This window comes from Acyrthosiphon pisum, chromosome A3 (genome assembly GCF_005508785.2).
Source record: "Acyrthosiphon pisum isolate AL4f chromosome A3, pea_aphid_22Mar2018_4r6ur, whole genome shotgun sequence".
Classification (NCBI taxonomy): domain Eukaryota; kingdom Metazoa; phylum Arthropoda; class Insecta; order Hemiptera; family Aphididae; genus Acyrthosiphon; species Acyrthosiphon pisum.
The window spans coordinates 19284185-19300906 of NC_042496.1; the positions used below are offsets into that span (position 1 = coordinate 19284185).

A 16722-nucleotide genomic window follows, 5' to 3' on the forward strand; every position below is an offset into this window, starting at 1 on the left:
CACTCATCAATACTAATAATTTATGCAGTGGCGGATCAAGAAGGTATCAAAGGGGTGAGGGGCATCTGCCCCCCAAACGCCGTAGTTTCCCTGTGCTTTACACTGTGTTTAGAACATGTTGTAGGTACTTTTTGTACAACTCAAAAAAAAATTTAATCCCTGGATCCGTCACTGCATTTTTACAGGATAATATATCGTATAAAAAAAAATGATTTTTTTTTCATTATTCTATTAACATATTTTATGAAGAGTGTTCCGTGTCATACAAAAGTTTATACGCCAGCCAAACTACACTATTCATTATATTATTTATAGTTTACTGGTCATCTTAATCATAATAATATTGTATCAGATGCATACAAATTTTCGAATGTTCTGAGTTATTACTCATCATCGGTTTAAATCCTGTCATAATTTATGACTTAATTATAACACTATTATAATATATCGTAAGATACCAACCTATTTATTACAATATTACTCTTAATCGAAATAATTGTTATTCTATTTTTCCTACTTTAATAATTACACAAATCATAATTATTAGGAATATACAAATATAGAGTTTTGATAATAGATTAGTCAGAATAATTACAGATAATAATAATGACTTATTCAATAATTTAATAACCCTACTCCATAACCTAACTAGTTACTACATATTCTAAAATACGAAACAAAAGTTAATTTTTATTATGTACCATTTATACACTGTCATAGCTGATAACATTTTAAATTTTAATTATAACTTGCTGCATCAAATAGAAATATTATTTTAATTTTCGTTGCTTCCCAGTTTGCATCAAATAACGAAATATCTTTAATGTTCGTCGCGAAATAGCCAATAAGATATTAGGTACTTTAAGTTTTAAACATTTTTTAATCTATTTCAGTTTTCTTTTATGTTGCTTAATATAAAATTATATACCAATTTCATAACTGCAAATGACAAAATAAATATTGTCCTAACGCTCCCGGCAAATTTTTTCGGTTTACAAAATCGTATAATATTCATGAACCACAAGATTAGACAATAAAATTTGGATATGCATTAAATGCTGGAAAAAAAAATTAAAAGTTATACAGCATTACAGCTTCTACCACTTCTTCCAGGTAAATGTTTGACATCATTATACTATAAACATATATATTGTATTAAACAATAACAGTGTGGTTAAACAAACAACGTTCAAGTGCAGATAATTGTAAATAACTACATTTAATTGAATAATGCATGGGTATAGAAAGATTTTCGTATGCACTTTGTCAAATATTACCTATTAAGAAACATTTATAATAGGTACTTATAAATTAAATTGTGAATTTTTACTCTAAATTACTACGAATGAAATATCAATTTTATTGGTAAATAGAATAAATTATTATTATTAAATTAAATAAATTATTAAAAAATGTTAATTATTACTACTCTGTACAATTGGTACCTAGTAAAAAATCATATAAGACATACCTACCTTTCACATAAAATTATCTTCGTAAATATTTTGTAAATATAAACGATAAAACGTGTTATTTTTTACACAACGTTTTCTATGCGGTTAATACTTAATACAATATAATATAATATATGTTTAGAGTTTCTCGTAGCTCCATGCCCATATTGACACAAAATAAGCGCTCTTGTTGTTTTCAACTTGCCAAGACATTTTGTGTTTTGTTATAACTTATAAATCATTACCAAGATCGGGGTGGACTTGGCAAACGAATTGTTTACGTACTTCACTTGCATAGTAACCGGCCAAAAACGTATTCATGCGTATCGTCCGCAAATCACTTTTCTGTCCAAAACGAAACTCAAGACCGTTTAACACGTCCGTTATATTTTGAATGGCGTTTGTTCATATACATCAATTGCGTATTGTGGTAAGGTCAATCTTTAAACTTTCAACTGCCAAAGAGAATAAACAAGTGAATTTTAATTCTCCAAAAATATAATAATGACTCTATTCTAAGAAAAATGCTATCAAACACTAAACTTGAGAACTTCCTATTAAGTAGGTATATTGTATATAGGAAGTTTTGTTAACCTTAATCAAAAATTAATTAAATAATTAGCTAGTTTATTGTTCACATTTACGGACGTAAACCTAGGAAAAAAAATAATAACAATATCATGTACTCGCTTTAAGATTATATTCCCCAATTACTTTCCATGAATATTTAATTATTTAAATTATCTAAAGTAATTAGTTATTTATAGTTATTTGCTTTTAGTATCCAACAGTTAAGTAATTAAATACTAATCATTTCAATTGTATATTTCACAATAATAGCTAATCCAAACACTTCTAAAGTGATTCGACATTAATTTTATGATATCCAACTCATGGTGTGTAAACATTAAACATCGTATGAATTATCAATGAATATTTTCTCCTTATTATGACGTATTAAATTGTAAATCAATAATGGTGATTATATCTTTGCAAGTTTCCTAAGCAATCGTTAGTTTTATATTATATTTCCATTATTTTGTAGTATTATTATTACTGTCCCATAATGACTAGGTATTGTTAATATTTTTCTTATTTGTCTCGTCTATTTTCTTATTCAAACTATAAGGCATAAAAAAAAAAATTTTAAAAAAATGGTAAATAATAGGTGTTACACGGTGCTTGCATAATTATATTTACAATCAAATGATTTTTCGATTATAATTAAATTAACAAAATACATTTTTAGATATCGGGCAAAAGAATGGATATGAATACATAAAATAAGTTTTGGTTTTTTTTCGGTAAGCCCATAATAAATCGTCAAGACATTCAGCGTACACACTGCGGGGTTCTCATAGACAAAAAGTTTCACGCACTAAATATTAATACTACGTTGAATGAATAAATCATTCTTCGAAGTAGAATTTCTGGATATTCAAATACGTGAAGTGTCAGCTCCGAAAAAGTTTTATACATCACGAATAAAATGTATGAAAATGCAATGCAGAATCAAACAGCTTAAATTTATTTCATTAAAATACTACTTTTTGAGCGATTAATTTATAATCATTTGTTAGGAAAAAATCTACAAGATACTTCATTGACTATATAAGTACTTGAAACTATTTTCGTACATAATTCTATAATTATATTTTTATTTACAAGGCCTACAAATTGAAATTATAAAAACTTACCTATACCTATATTATTTTATAATAATATATATTATTATGAATATTTAACAGAATATAAACTAATCAATGAATAAATTATTGCTTTTTGTATTCTGTCATTACGTTCATAATATATAGGTACCTATGTTGCATATTTTCGTTAAAAATAAACTTTTAACTGTTTGATAATATTATAATATATTAAGTATTAAACAATTTAGTTTATCACTCGCCATATTATGCACCTCTAAGGCTCTTACTATGATTTATATTGAGATTTTTCTTCATACTTCATGCGGATCTTTGTCTTTGCTTACAAAATGTATTCGAGTGATTTGACAAATAAAATATAATTTATTGTACATTTGACAAAAAAACTTTACTATTCAACAATTATTTTCACATACCTACAACTATAAAAATAGGTACCTATTTTATTATACCTTTCAATAATGATAAATCCTAAGCAACGTCTAAAACAAAATTGAAATAAAGGTATTTTACACTAATCCATTCTTAATAATAATTACTTATCATTAAAAGTATAATTTTTTTCCGTATAACAATAAGTAAACAACTAATTAAAAACAAAGTTTCATCGACGTTATTTAGCGAGTTGCTTTTTTCTTGAAATTTTTAAAATGTTATTAAAATATATAATATTAAAATATACGTTCATTGTTCTTAGATTGTACCACTTTGTCTTTGTGTGTATTGTATAAACTAAAAACAAAAGGAATTCAATCGCAATGTTAAATTTGAGGACTATTCACATAATTGTTTATATATTGAAAATTGTTTATTCACAATGAAAAATAATTAATATGGATGATTAAAATATAAAACAAAAGCGACTATAGTACATCGCTGATTGTTAAAGATATAAAATATCTGAATAGGTATTATAATGATACAGATAAACAGATTCTGTCTTTAACCGTGTCACTAACGATAATACGTTAGGTAGGTCATGCCTGTATGCCATTGGATATAAAAATTATTTTTTTAGTGGATGATATTCAACTTTGAGTTGTCATTATATTTCAATTTTGATAAATTTAATTTATAAAATACAATATTTTCAATTAATGTATTTGAATGGTTTTTTTTTCGTAGAGTTTAAACAAATCAAACGCTTATAAGAATAATAACATTGAATGCTAACATATTACTTTATCGACAAATTTATCATTTTCAGTGATTTTCACAAATTTACTGAGCATACATTTAGCCATATTAAAAATCCATACTATGGAAAATAAACTTCATAATAAAATTTCAAATCAAATCTTCTCCGTTCCCCTTAGAGTTAATAATAAAACAAAAAATATGCGATATCGATCGACCAATATTAAAATTCGTAAAAAGGACGATCGGGCGTATAGGGAGGTGATTGGTCTGTGTGTAGAATTTCAATAGTTAATGATAACGTACGGACTTCTGTTAGTGGCACTGTATAATATAATATATGATCGGCTCATGTTCTGTTTGAACAATCTACATAAATAATTAACTATATTTTTATATAATATTACATTGTGCATATAATATCGTATGTAATAAGGAGCGTTTCGTGTGCACTATAGAGTTTGACGAAGAGCTTAGAGCAGTCACTGAGTGGTGAATCGATTCTCGACGGATAAGTACATAGCTGTACGTTGATTAACATGAATATAAATAAAAATAAAAATCCATAATATTATAATATTATAAGTCACGTGACGATAATATAAACCCGTAAAAAAATATTATGACGTACCTATCTATACAATATAATATATTATGCTGAAACAGATACACGTCAAAGTATTATTATCGGGGTTCGTAAGTCTATGCATTTGCATATCAATCTTGTCAAGTTATATTAAATGCTATCAGGTAATATAGACATTTTCTTCAAGGTGACAGAATTCAATATATGAAATTTCATTTTTCATATAGCATTGTAATTGCTAAAACGATTATAAGCGAATAAATGAACAATAAAATGTAAGTTTGAAATGCAAAATATTAGGATGCGGTTAAACGTTGTTTATAAATTAAAGAAATTAATTTCTATATTATATTTTATGAGTAGTTTTTATTGTATGATTAAAAGGGTTTTACCGCATATATATTTTAGTGCATATTTGAGTTTTAGGAGCATAGTCGCATACGTCATATTCAAGCATTTTTTAGTACATGCATTTACGAGCCATGGTTATTACTACCTATAGCCTTTATTTAATTAAAAAATATTTATATATTATTCCTAACTAATATATATTGAAACAGGTTACCTATCTATCTATGTATGGTTTTGTTTCAACCATAAAAATATTGTGATATCATATTTATAATGTGTGCATTATTAATACCAATTTGAGAACTATCGATGGACATGGGACTGGTCGACTTAGAGTCTGCCTACCGTGGCGCGAACGCCATCATCGCAAAACCGACTGCGGAAAACGGGAGAGAAGACGTGGTAGAACCTGTTGACAGCCTTGACCGGCAGAACGGTGACGATAAGACATCGTCCGACGTACAAAAAGACGTCAAACCCAACCTAAAGGGTGACAGGCTCAATGTGGCTTTGCTTGTACTGCTATACACGTTGCAAGGTATACCTATAGGAATTTCCTTGGCAATTAGGACGTACATGCAGAACAAGAAGGTCTCATACGGTCAACAGGTATACATTTAATTTAATTTTATTTTAATTTTATTTACACGAGCATTAAACGCCATAATATAGCTTTTTGGACAGAATATCATATAAAATAACATACCGATTATATTTTACTATTATATTATCATGGTAAAAGTACGAAGACCGGGAAAACCCAAGTATAACCGGTAAGACCTATAGAGTTAGAATTTCGGACTTTTACCTACTTTTCGAACTGCTGAAAATATTGCTGTTTGTGATTACGTAAAACGTTTTAAGTCTTACACGGCGACTACAACAGCCGACTGTAGTTATCTATACCAGCAGAACTATTACAAATTCAATAATAATATAGTCGCTAAAAATAACCATCATTCAATATCACTATATAGAAATCCAAATTTTTATCTCCGATACAGGCTAAGTTCAGTGTGGTCGACTTACCGTACAGTTTGAAGCTATTGTGGGCTCCGTTGGTGGACGTCGTGTACTCTCGACGGATGGGCAAACGGAAGTCGTGGCTGGTCCCGGTGCAGTTTTGCATAGGTACCTACGTTGAAATTACCTTACACAGCTACAATACAGTACCTCGAGAGTTGAAGTTTCTGAATAATATTGTCTAACAGATGCGAATCTTGTGCGCAGGACTGTCGCTGATATTCATAGGATCGAACATAAACTACTGGTTGATGGAAAAGGATACACATATGACCACGTTGACGTGCGTGTTCTTTTGCGTAAACGCTTTGGCCGCAACTAACGAAATCGCCATCGATGGATGGACGCTCACTCTACTGAGAAGGTATATATTATAAGCTTATGATATATTATTATAGACAATAATGTGTTTTTATAACGACTGAAATACACACCAAACACGCCAAACACGCTTACCCGTTTGTATGCCCTGTTTGTATCAATTGATGAGTACGTGGATATAGACACCTACGGAGATCACCACCAGCTAGCTTTACCCTTCACCGTTGTAATATCGTATAGACATTTTTTTATTGATAAACTATACGTCATATAAACCTCCCCGCTGACTATGAGTAATTTGAACCGAATAATATTACACCGCTTTTGGTTTGAATATTGTGTTGTTTATTAATTTTTCTGAGCTTGCAGGGAGAACGTAGGATACGCATCAACGTGCAATACGTCCGGCCAAGCATTGGGAATAGCGTTCGGGTACGTAATGTTCATATTGTTTGAGTCCGAGGAATTTTGCAACAAGTGGCTACGTTTTACAGCCAAAAAAGGAGGCATAATTTCGATGGAAGGTAACCCGTTCTTACGTGATACGTTTATTGCCCTATAAGTTAAATTCAATTATATTGTATTAAAATCATATTGTCGATCGTAATATATTATACGATTTATCATTTATGGCACGTATATGCCGATCTTATCGGTTGCAAACAATATAATTCATGGTTTTTAGAAAGGAACACTTATTCATTCTATACTCAAGATCTCGTCCACTGATTTTGAGCTTATTGTATAGGCTATAGCCACCGCGCTGCATATTTAGAAATTACTTGCATTTTCGCTACTTATTAATAAAGCAGGCAGTAAAAGTTTGGACGCATTTTACCCAAAATCCAACACGTTTGCCGTCGTTTGGGTTCAAATAGACACAACGTTTCGTCAGTGGACACGTATAATAAAATGTATTTTTCTACTTATATTACATAACCATAATTTTACCTATAGAAAATCAGAGAACGTTTGGGTTCAATAAAATGAACGATAACATTATAATTTTATATTATACGTTCACACGTACTGGCTAACTTTCATAAAATAGCTAGACTAAAGTAAAGATTTTTGATTTTTTATATTAATATAATACATAGGTAATGACCAACATATTTTTAAATTATGTTGAGTAGCAAAAAAGTTTTTGGGAAATAATTAACTGTTAAGACTGTTAAGAGCCAACACCTTCAGGGTGTCTCCTGGCCCCTGGGTAACGCTAATATAGGTTCTATATAAATTAAAATGGTAAAAAAAAAGTTAAAAAACTTTTACCCAGCGTGATGTTTTAAAAAAAATATAATGTACCCAAACGTTGTATACATTTTTTTCTAAAAAAAATGTAAACCTAGGCGTGTGAACCCACTAACCAGAAACCGATCGTTCTCCCAATTCCCAGGTGAAAAATATTGTGATGTAGCATATGCACCCAAAAGTGTTACGGCCAAATGTCAATAAAGCCACTGCACAATTAATTGCTTACAGGATATTTATACTTCTGGGGAATAATATTCACCGTGGCCTCCACGTCTATCGCGTTTTTCGTTAAAGACAAATTCAATCAAGCCGATAAAAGCAGCAAAATCAATATTAAGCAAATTTATAAGGTGCTATGGAAGATCATAAACCTTCGGACGATGAGAATATTTACTCTAATAATGCTAGCGTATGAAGTAATATATTATTATTATTATTATTATTATTACTTATTTAATAGAATGAAAATATATTATAATGACATTCTACAGTATAATTCGGTTACTGTTAATTTATATTTTCGTATATTTAAGACCACTGCTTTGTTGTAGACCAATTCGTTTTTTATGGTTAAAATGTTTTAATTTTAGATGTCATTTTCGTCCACGGGATCATTCGTTGCTAACCCAAAATTTATGGAATATGGCGTGGCTAAAGAAGACATGGCTCTAGTTGACCTATCGTTGATTCCGATAAAGATTTTTATTCCTATTCTTATATCTAAATTTACATCTGGGCCGAGACCGTTAAAAATACTTTACAAGACGGTGCCATACCGGTAATTTTTAAATAATAGTTCTTAGATAATAGGTAATCTTTATACTGTAAGGTTTTAAGGTTTATTTTATTTACGTGTGAATAAAAAAAATATATTTTGAATTGTAACATTTTAAAATGCTAGTTAATATTATTCTTTTTACCTTATCTAAACTTTTAAGTTAAATATTTAAATTTTAGTAAATGTATTTTAAATACTCGTGTTCTAAATTAATGCAATTTGAAATACTTTCGACTGACCAGGCTTTCAGGATGATTCACCAAATGGCAAACATGCTTAGGTAGGTACCTGATATTTTCATCTTCAGTAAATAATAATGCAGATATTCAAAATCTGATTTCTGGAATTTTCATATATATTCAAATTTCAAAGACTATATTTTCAAATTCTCGGGATTTTTTGTACTACTTATGGAGTGTCCTGTGGAATAACCAACTACTGTTTTTAAATTTACTACCCCATTTTAGATAGTAAATCATTTAGGGGATACAAAAGGTTGTCGTACCAAAATCAAAATCAAACGAGTTATTTTTGAATCAAAGTATTAAATTGAATAAAAATATTGATTATTAAATGAAAAAATCGGGATGAGTAATACTGAGTATGCTTGATGAATCACCCATTAAATAAAGATATACTTACCTATTTAATATTTTAAATGAGTTATTATAAATTTGCCGCTTACAAGAAAAATATTTCTATTAGACTTATAGGATGTTTATGATTATGAATGAAAAAAATCTAAAAAAAATTCATGGAAAAATTATACTAGCAAGTGTTATAGTAGCAAGTGTTAAATAACTTCGTCTTTTGCAAAAAAAAACATACTGTTTTAAAATACTCATATTATATAGTATAGATACTCAAATTTGTAAACAAATTAAAAAATGATTTGTTAAAGAACAGATAAAATGCATTTAACTAAAAATTCAAAAAATAAAATGTACCTTATGTAACTATTCTCCTATTCATACCAAACGGCGAGCACATTATAATTTTGTTTACAATGTGCTAAAAAAAACACCGAAACCTTACGAATAATCGTCAAAATTATATTGTATAAATAATATATAGGTCTATCAGTGTACCTATCATCTATCTATGTGAAAAATTTAACAGTAAAACCTTCATACATACAATATTAAAGTTTTCTATAAGCGACCTTAGTCGTCCTGTATATAAGTATCTATGAATCTCTAGTAATTCTGTACCTCCGTTTTATCATATTATTAGTAGGTATTATCATACTAAGTATAATATCTCTGTACACCTACCTATTATTGTTAGTTTTTATTTTTTGTAGGCTGATGTTGGGAATTTCTTCCGGAGTCCTTGTATACTATACTCCGTATTTCATAGGTGGCGAATACCATAATTGGTCAGCTTACTTTTTCTTGTTTTACGAACTCCATCGTATTTTGAGACTGGTAAATAATAATAAATATTATTAATAGGTTATGTAATCTGTTAATTTCGTTTGCGTCCACAGGTGTTGTTGGTCGTCGTTTACTTGAGCGTGAGGTCGTTCTTCTTGCGAATCAGCGACCGTCAGATCGGTGGTACGTACATGTCACTGTTAAATACTATATGGTATTTAGGGATAGCTGTATCCCGGATTGCAGCTCTGGGAATGCTCAACTTGCTGACGGTCAAACAGTGTTCGACAGACCGAACGACCGAGTGTCGTTTCAAAACGGTGAATGATGAAGTAAATAAAAAACTAATGCTCATTCTCTACCACCCCATTTTTATATAGGTATATATATCAACAAAAAAAAATCATACTACCTATTTTTCTAAAATAACATGAATTTTACGATCATATAATTTGCCAAACTTTTTTGGAGTATTTATTTTAAAGAACATATTTCATTTATTTTGCTGTGCATAATTATAAATCCGAGACACATCGAATTATGACTTCTTATATGATCGGCAACACTAACCTACTGGTTTTATCATGTCAGTAGTCATCACTTCGGTCTTAGATCATATATATTTTTTTTATATAGTCATAGACACAATTATAAGGGGGGCTAAGGGGGGCTTAGTCTCTCAGTTTTATACTTTCATCCACGGCCCCCATCAAGTATTTTAATCATATTTTAGATTATCACAATAACGATTCGTAAATAAAAATTACTGATACAAATAATGTATTTATGTATAAAACAAATGATAAGTAGGTATGTGCTCTATAGGTACTAGATAAGCAAATAGGTAACCTAGTCGACAACGACAAAGCTAGGTAATGTAAAATATTTTTACTTCGTTTTTTTCAAATAAAATCCTTAAATATTATATTTTTTCAGTTTTTCTGAGAATCCATATTAAATTACGTGCATCACAGTTTTTAATTTAATAAACATACACTTTTTCCAAACTTGGCAAAATATGCAAAATTATGCATTATGAAATTCAATTTTTAAAGTTTTTCATTTATCATCATGACATAATAATATACGTATATATAAAACTATAAATAATATATATAACTATATATACCTAACTCTGCTATAAATCGGAATTGAAGTTATAGAAATTATTATTAAAAAAAAATAATAATAATGATGATCCGAAGTCAACATTTTCAGATCTAAATGCAAGAACGACGACTCGGAATTAGGTATATTCAATATAATGGGATGTAAAAAGAAAACCTATATCTGGTATTAATACATATACGTAAACGTAATAAACTATAATAACTAACAACTAATGGTTTTGTTTTCTTAATAAAACAGAAAATGCACTTGAAATTTTACCCGGAGAATGACGATATTGGATTGTTAAACATTAACGCGCTAATAATGTTAAACGATATTAATTAATAATTTATGAATTTCAGCTGCAGTATGTAGGCTTAACTCAAGAGTTAGTGAGTAGGCAAAATATAACCACCTACTGTGGCACTTTCAATAATACTGTGGTCTAGCGAAGTTTATAGGTAAATACAAATAAAAAGAGTGCGTGTTGATATAGTAGGTAGGTACGTGTGGTCGTGCGGATGCGTTTCTTTCTCTCTGAGAGGTCAAACCAAAACTTTGGCATCGATCACGTACTCACGTCGCTCTACGATGGGGAGAAGTTGTCAGTAGCCGAAACCCCGAATCGCTGAAGTCCCAAGATATTTCAAACTCAAAATATTCGACTACCCGACGAAAAAAACGTCCGCTATATCAAACGAAAACATTTGGAATCGGGACCGATCCCGTCGCTCTACGCGACGAGTGAGTGCAAACATTTTAAGTGTTGGGGTCGAAACAAGATTTTTCCGAAACACCGTGGCGCGACACAAATGTCATGCTGCAGACTGTCACTCACGGTTATCAATTTTTTTTTTCTAGCCTCCAAAAAGAATGAAACTTCTCTGTTTAATCGGACACCATTTTTTTTTTTGTTTTAACGTATGTATAGTTAAGCATGTTGAAATCGAAGATGAAGTCAGAATTTGGCGGTCAGACTTACTTTAAAAGTCATGGCAAATTGAAATTTATAGTTTTGTCATATTATACACCCGCGACATGTTACTCGCTCGGACAATAAAAATCTAAAACATCCCTCCATTACACTTGTTATGTAAAACCATCTTGGGTGGGTCTCGTACTTAAATTAGCCTAGAACTTCAAAACAAAGTCTGACCGCCATCATATTCTTACTTCGCCGTCGTTTTCAGCACGTTTAACTACATACTTTAAAACAACAACAAAAAAGTAGGTGTCCGGTAAGACAGAAATATACCAAATATTCGAGTGCATTGATGGACTTGATTGTTGTTGCTTGTGCAACATAAACCTAATTGTATTTGATTCACATAATATACATATAATTGCAATATATACGTAACCTGAAATTTTATATTTTCGCAGGATTGCGAGAAGTTTGTCGGAGACGAATGCGTCACCGTCCTGGACGGTTACTTTGTCGAAGTGGTATTCTGCACGGTGTCTGGCGTGATGTGGTACCTGGCCTTGAGAAAAATCATCGAGAACTTACAGTCCAGGGAACAGAGCGATTGGCAAGTGAACGACGTTGGGCTGATCCACAGCATGTCACAGGAATGACTTCCACTTGCCGGCCACCGCGACTACCCGCCAGACCAGCCTGTCTGTTTGTGGAGTCGTAGTTCCATGAAACGCTAAATCATTTTAAATTGTTTTTAAACCTTTTTTCCCCCAAAAAAAACTTATCTCAAACTACTCACCGGTCTTAACCTGTGATTTCGACCGGTATATTAATTGGAAGACAGGTACTAATTTATGTACAAAACGAAAACTAAATAGTATAATGTTGAAATACGTACCTACCAATAACAATCCTACATGTGTGTACCGCGTATTTTATATTATTTTAATTATACAAACTTCCGAGTACCGGCTATAAATTAGTTATTCTAAATGAAAAATGAAATAAAAAATTTTGTAGACTTTTCAGATCATACCTATTACCTATACATGCAGTCTTGTAAAGTATTTGAGTAAATGTATTTAAATACCTACTGTCTTGGACGTATTTGTATTTGAAAATCAAATACTTTTGAAAATTCAAACAAATTATTCGTCAGTTGTCACTTTTTTTTTTTTTGAAAATTATTATAGGTGCTATTTTATTTATAATAATTTTTGTTTCATAATTTATTGTTGAGAACCCCTGTCCTCTATTACCGATGTCTCATTCGTTTGTGAATGTGATTATTACAAAATATAAATATATAATAATATACCGACTTTTGAAACCGAATAGGTGTTATAATCATTATAAAATAATTAAAAACAAATTTTTTTTGAGAATGATTTATTTTAATTGCTCTGTATATCCACATTATTTATATTTTATTAACAACTGTTTAATTAGGTACCTATTATTAAAGAATTTCTACAATATAACAAGTTTTATTTATTTTCATTTTTGAGTATACAATTGAAAGTGGTACAAAAAGTTCTAATTATACCTAGGTATCATGAACATTTTAAATTAGTAATTACAACATTAATTTAGCAAACTAACTAGTAGAAAAGTAAAATAAAAAAAAAGTATTCGAAATGTATTTTAAATACTTTCTAAATGGATGTATTTATATCTGTATTTAGAATACAATTTTAAAAGTATCTTTTACAAGACTGTATACATGTTTAATCAATTAAACTCAAAATGTTAAATTCCAATTAAAACGTTGTCAACTTCGTTATAAAAATCCACTTACCTATAGTTAGAAAAACATTTTTTGAATAATTAAGTTGGTAATTTTAATGTATTATTGATTGTTATATTTAATTTAAAAACCAAAATTTTAAATTATTTTAACTCTATAGCTTATAACTTATAAGTAATAAGTTTTAGCAAGAGAAATAATGTAACGAACAACTTCGTAGGTAAATTCTAAAAGTAAGACGTAGGTAACTGACAAGATAATGATTACAATACAATCATTGTATCTACTTATTTACGATTGTTGGATTGTTGCAGAAGTAGATTTAAAAGCAAAAATGTACAAAGTACGGGTAATTATTATACATGTTTAACTATAAAATCAATTTTAAATTTGATACATTTTATCATCATTTGAAACTTTAAATGCTTATAAAAAATAATTGTGCACATGTACTTTTAATATTATTAAACTGCTATTGTAACAATATATCAGGAGCCTTGTATTACATTTTAACACTTTTTGACCCAACATATAGGTATATTTTATTGACATTCATAGAAAAAAAAACTAAACAAATTAAAAATTGAAAATGTTAGTAAACAGCTCAAAACAAGTCAAAATATTTTCAAAAATTTTATCAAGTATAGGAATTGATAAAATAAACACATGAGGTAAATTTCAAGTATCTACGCTTATTCGTTTTTGAATTACAACAAAATAAGAAAATCGCTAAATGAGAAATCAAGACAATATCCAATATTGTAAAAATTTGAACTTCGAACGTTCTTAAAAATTTAATTTGACATTCCGGTAGACTTTCATTGTTAACTAAAAGTAGAAAAACTTATGATGAACCTTGTATTAAATTTTAAAATATTATATTTATAAATTTTTATGAATTTCTAACTCAAAATAGTTTGCACATTTTTGTGATTTTTACGTATTTTGTCCAAATCCGAACTTTAAATGCTTATAAAAAAAAATTGTGAAAATGTATTTTTAATATTTTTCAACTGCCATTGTAACAATATATTAGAAGTATATTGTATTACATTTTGAAGCTTTTGGACCCAACGAATACAATTTTATTGACATCTATGGAAAAAAACCTAGGTATTTTAGGTACGCAAAAAACCAAAATCAATTATGTCGAAGATCGATTTTGCATAAAAATTCCAGTTGTTCCTTAATTTTTTTTTTTTTTGTTGTTTTTCCCGGTGCTTTAGAAAACTACTGGTAATTTTATTTTAAATATCTCTCCGCTCAGAATATAAAAATAACAACAAAACTTAAAAGTTCAATATAATATATTTGCTTTTTATATTAATTTATAAATATGAGAAATAAGTGTATACTGTATACATTATATAAATACTGCATAATAAATTATAACCTGTACTACAATACAATAATAATAATACAAATATATAAGGTAGGTGTCATCATTCAAAATACATTGAACTTGCAAAAACGTTTAATAATCCAAAAATATAGATAAAAGTCAAATTATAAAAATTAAAAAATATATTTGTAATAATAGTAAATATAAAAGATTCAAAAATCTAGAAGTAACAAAAAAAATACAAAGTTTTGGACATTTTTGCTATATAATACTGTGAGACTAGGCTCAACATGATTTAACTAAAGTAAAAAGAAATTAATGAAACCGTTTAAAATAAAATAATAATAACTGTGCAGTTAGTGTCATTGACTATAAATAATTATGCTTAAACAAAATATTAAAATAAAAAAAAAATTTTTTTACTTAGAATGGTTCAAATAATCTAGAAGATTTGTTGATATTTTCTAAACAAAAAGTTATATAAATTTAAGTTCTTACATATCTTTCTGAACCATAAATATGTAATAAAATTATAATTAATCACATTGAAAAATAAGTATTGCATATAAGACACATCATTAGTATACAAATCAGTTTCTTAAGTGATGATTAAACATGTCAAATGTCAATCATAGCAAAATTAAATAAAAAAGTACAAGATAAGATAATAACTGTCTATTATATTGTAGTTTTTTTTTTTTGTCATCCCTTAAGTAACTGTTACCACCGATTATTGCGGTAACGAATAGGCAAAGCCTGAAAGTCTTAGTAATCAATTACCTATTAGTTAAACCACCTGTAAGAAGGACTTTCTGTGTGTTAGGTTTCTGTCGTGTGTGAATAAAATAGCTGAGCGCTCCCACACGTGTATGGACTTGTCACTGTCACAGCGCTGCGCGCGTGCATGATAAACTATATTATATGATTATTAATTATATGTAATTTTTGTCAATCTTACAGATTGACCTGATACCTGTTTGACTTCTGAAAACTGAATTAAAAATTTGTTAATATGTTTACTTGCAATCTCTTTAATGGCAATGATGGATCGACATTATGTACGGTAGAACTTTTAATCTTAATTTATATAAGTATATCATATTCTTCTGCAAATATATTCTAAATACCTGAATACATTGCATCATTGCTGGTTTAGATCCTGTATGTGAATGACTTAGGACGTTGTTGACTTGATGGCGATAGTATTTCAACCGAACTACCTTGGACAGGGTTCATTGGGTATTTGGCACTCTCACAAAACATTAATGGAAAAAGCTGTTGAAAAGTAGATGGAGATTGGGAAGAAGGCGAAGTTGTAGTATTGGGTAAGGTGTCAGATGTAGAACTAGGATTATTATTACCCAATTTATTAGCTAATTTTAATGGTAATTTTTGTTTTATTTGAACTTTGGAAGCTGACACAGGTAACGGCTTCATATTAGGTGACACAATAATACCATGGTTGGTTAACATTTGTAATTTAGGGTAAAGCTGCTCTCGTTGTTGAGTTACATCAATTTGTTCTAAATGTACTTGTTCCTAAAAACCATCGAAATTATTATTAATTATTAATATTATTCAAATTTCAGGAAACCAAGTATATTATAATGTATAATATTGCATTTTAGAATTAAAAAATCATTGCTAAAAAGTA

General features: G+C 29.0%; 2 protein-coding genes across 6 annotated transcripts in view; one reads left to right on the plus strand and one right to left on the minus strand.

The window, feature by feature from the left end:
* Positions 1-715: 715 nt before the first annotated feature.
* On the plus strand, positions 716-12984 carry LOC100164131 (acetyl-coenzyme A transporter 1). Of its 2 annotated transcripts, none has more exons than XM_008184620.3 (10): positions 716-1113; positions 5497-5804; positions 6200-6326; positions 6426-6582; positions 6909-7063; positions 8025-8212; positions 8387-8574; positions 9878-10001; positions 10064-10282; positions 12444-12984. In XM_008184620.3, exons 1-10 carry the CDS (start codon positions 1056-1058, stop codon positions 12636-12638), a joined length of 1719 nt encoding a protein of 572 aa, XP_008182842.1. In that variant the 5' UTR covers positions 716-1055; the 3' UTR covers positions 12639-12984. The 2 variants fall into 2 exon arrangements, with proteins under 2 accessions (XP_008182842.1, XP_001943560.2); XM_001943525.5 differs by having other exon boundaries at positions 718-1113; positions 5405-5804.
* Positions 12985-16107: 3123 nt separating this feature from the next.
* LOC100168913 (rho guanine nucleotide exchange factor 18) overlaps positions 16108-16722 on the minus strand; it is a 44619-nt gene continuing 44004 nt past the window's right edge. For 2 of the 4 annotated variants that reach the window (XM_029491537.1, XM_029491539.1), the window contains one exon: positions 16108-16607. In XM_029491537.1, the coding sequence (XP_029347397.1) occupies positions 16221-16607 (387 nt within the window). In that variant the 3' untranslated portion in view covers positions 16108-16220. The remainder of the gene's footprint in view (positions 16608-16722) is intronic. The other 2 variants (XM_016804186.2, XM_029491536.1) reach the window with 2 other exon arrangements.

Coding starts and splice junctions, on each gene's coding strand:
- LOC100164131 (XM_008184620.3), top strand. CDS start 1,056: ATGCTGGAAAAAAAAATTAAAAGTTATACAGCATTACAGCTTCTACCA. Junction 6,327..6,425: donor CCCGGTGCAGTTTTGCATAG/GTACCTACGTTG, acceptor TCTTGTGCGCAG/GACTGTCGCTGATATTCATA. Junction 8,213..8,386: donor TAATAATGCTAGCGTATGAA/GTAATATATTAT, acceptor TTTTAATTTTAG/ATGTCATTTTCGTCCACGGG.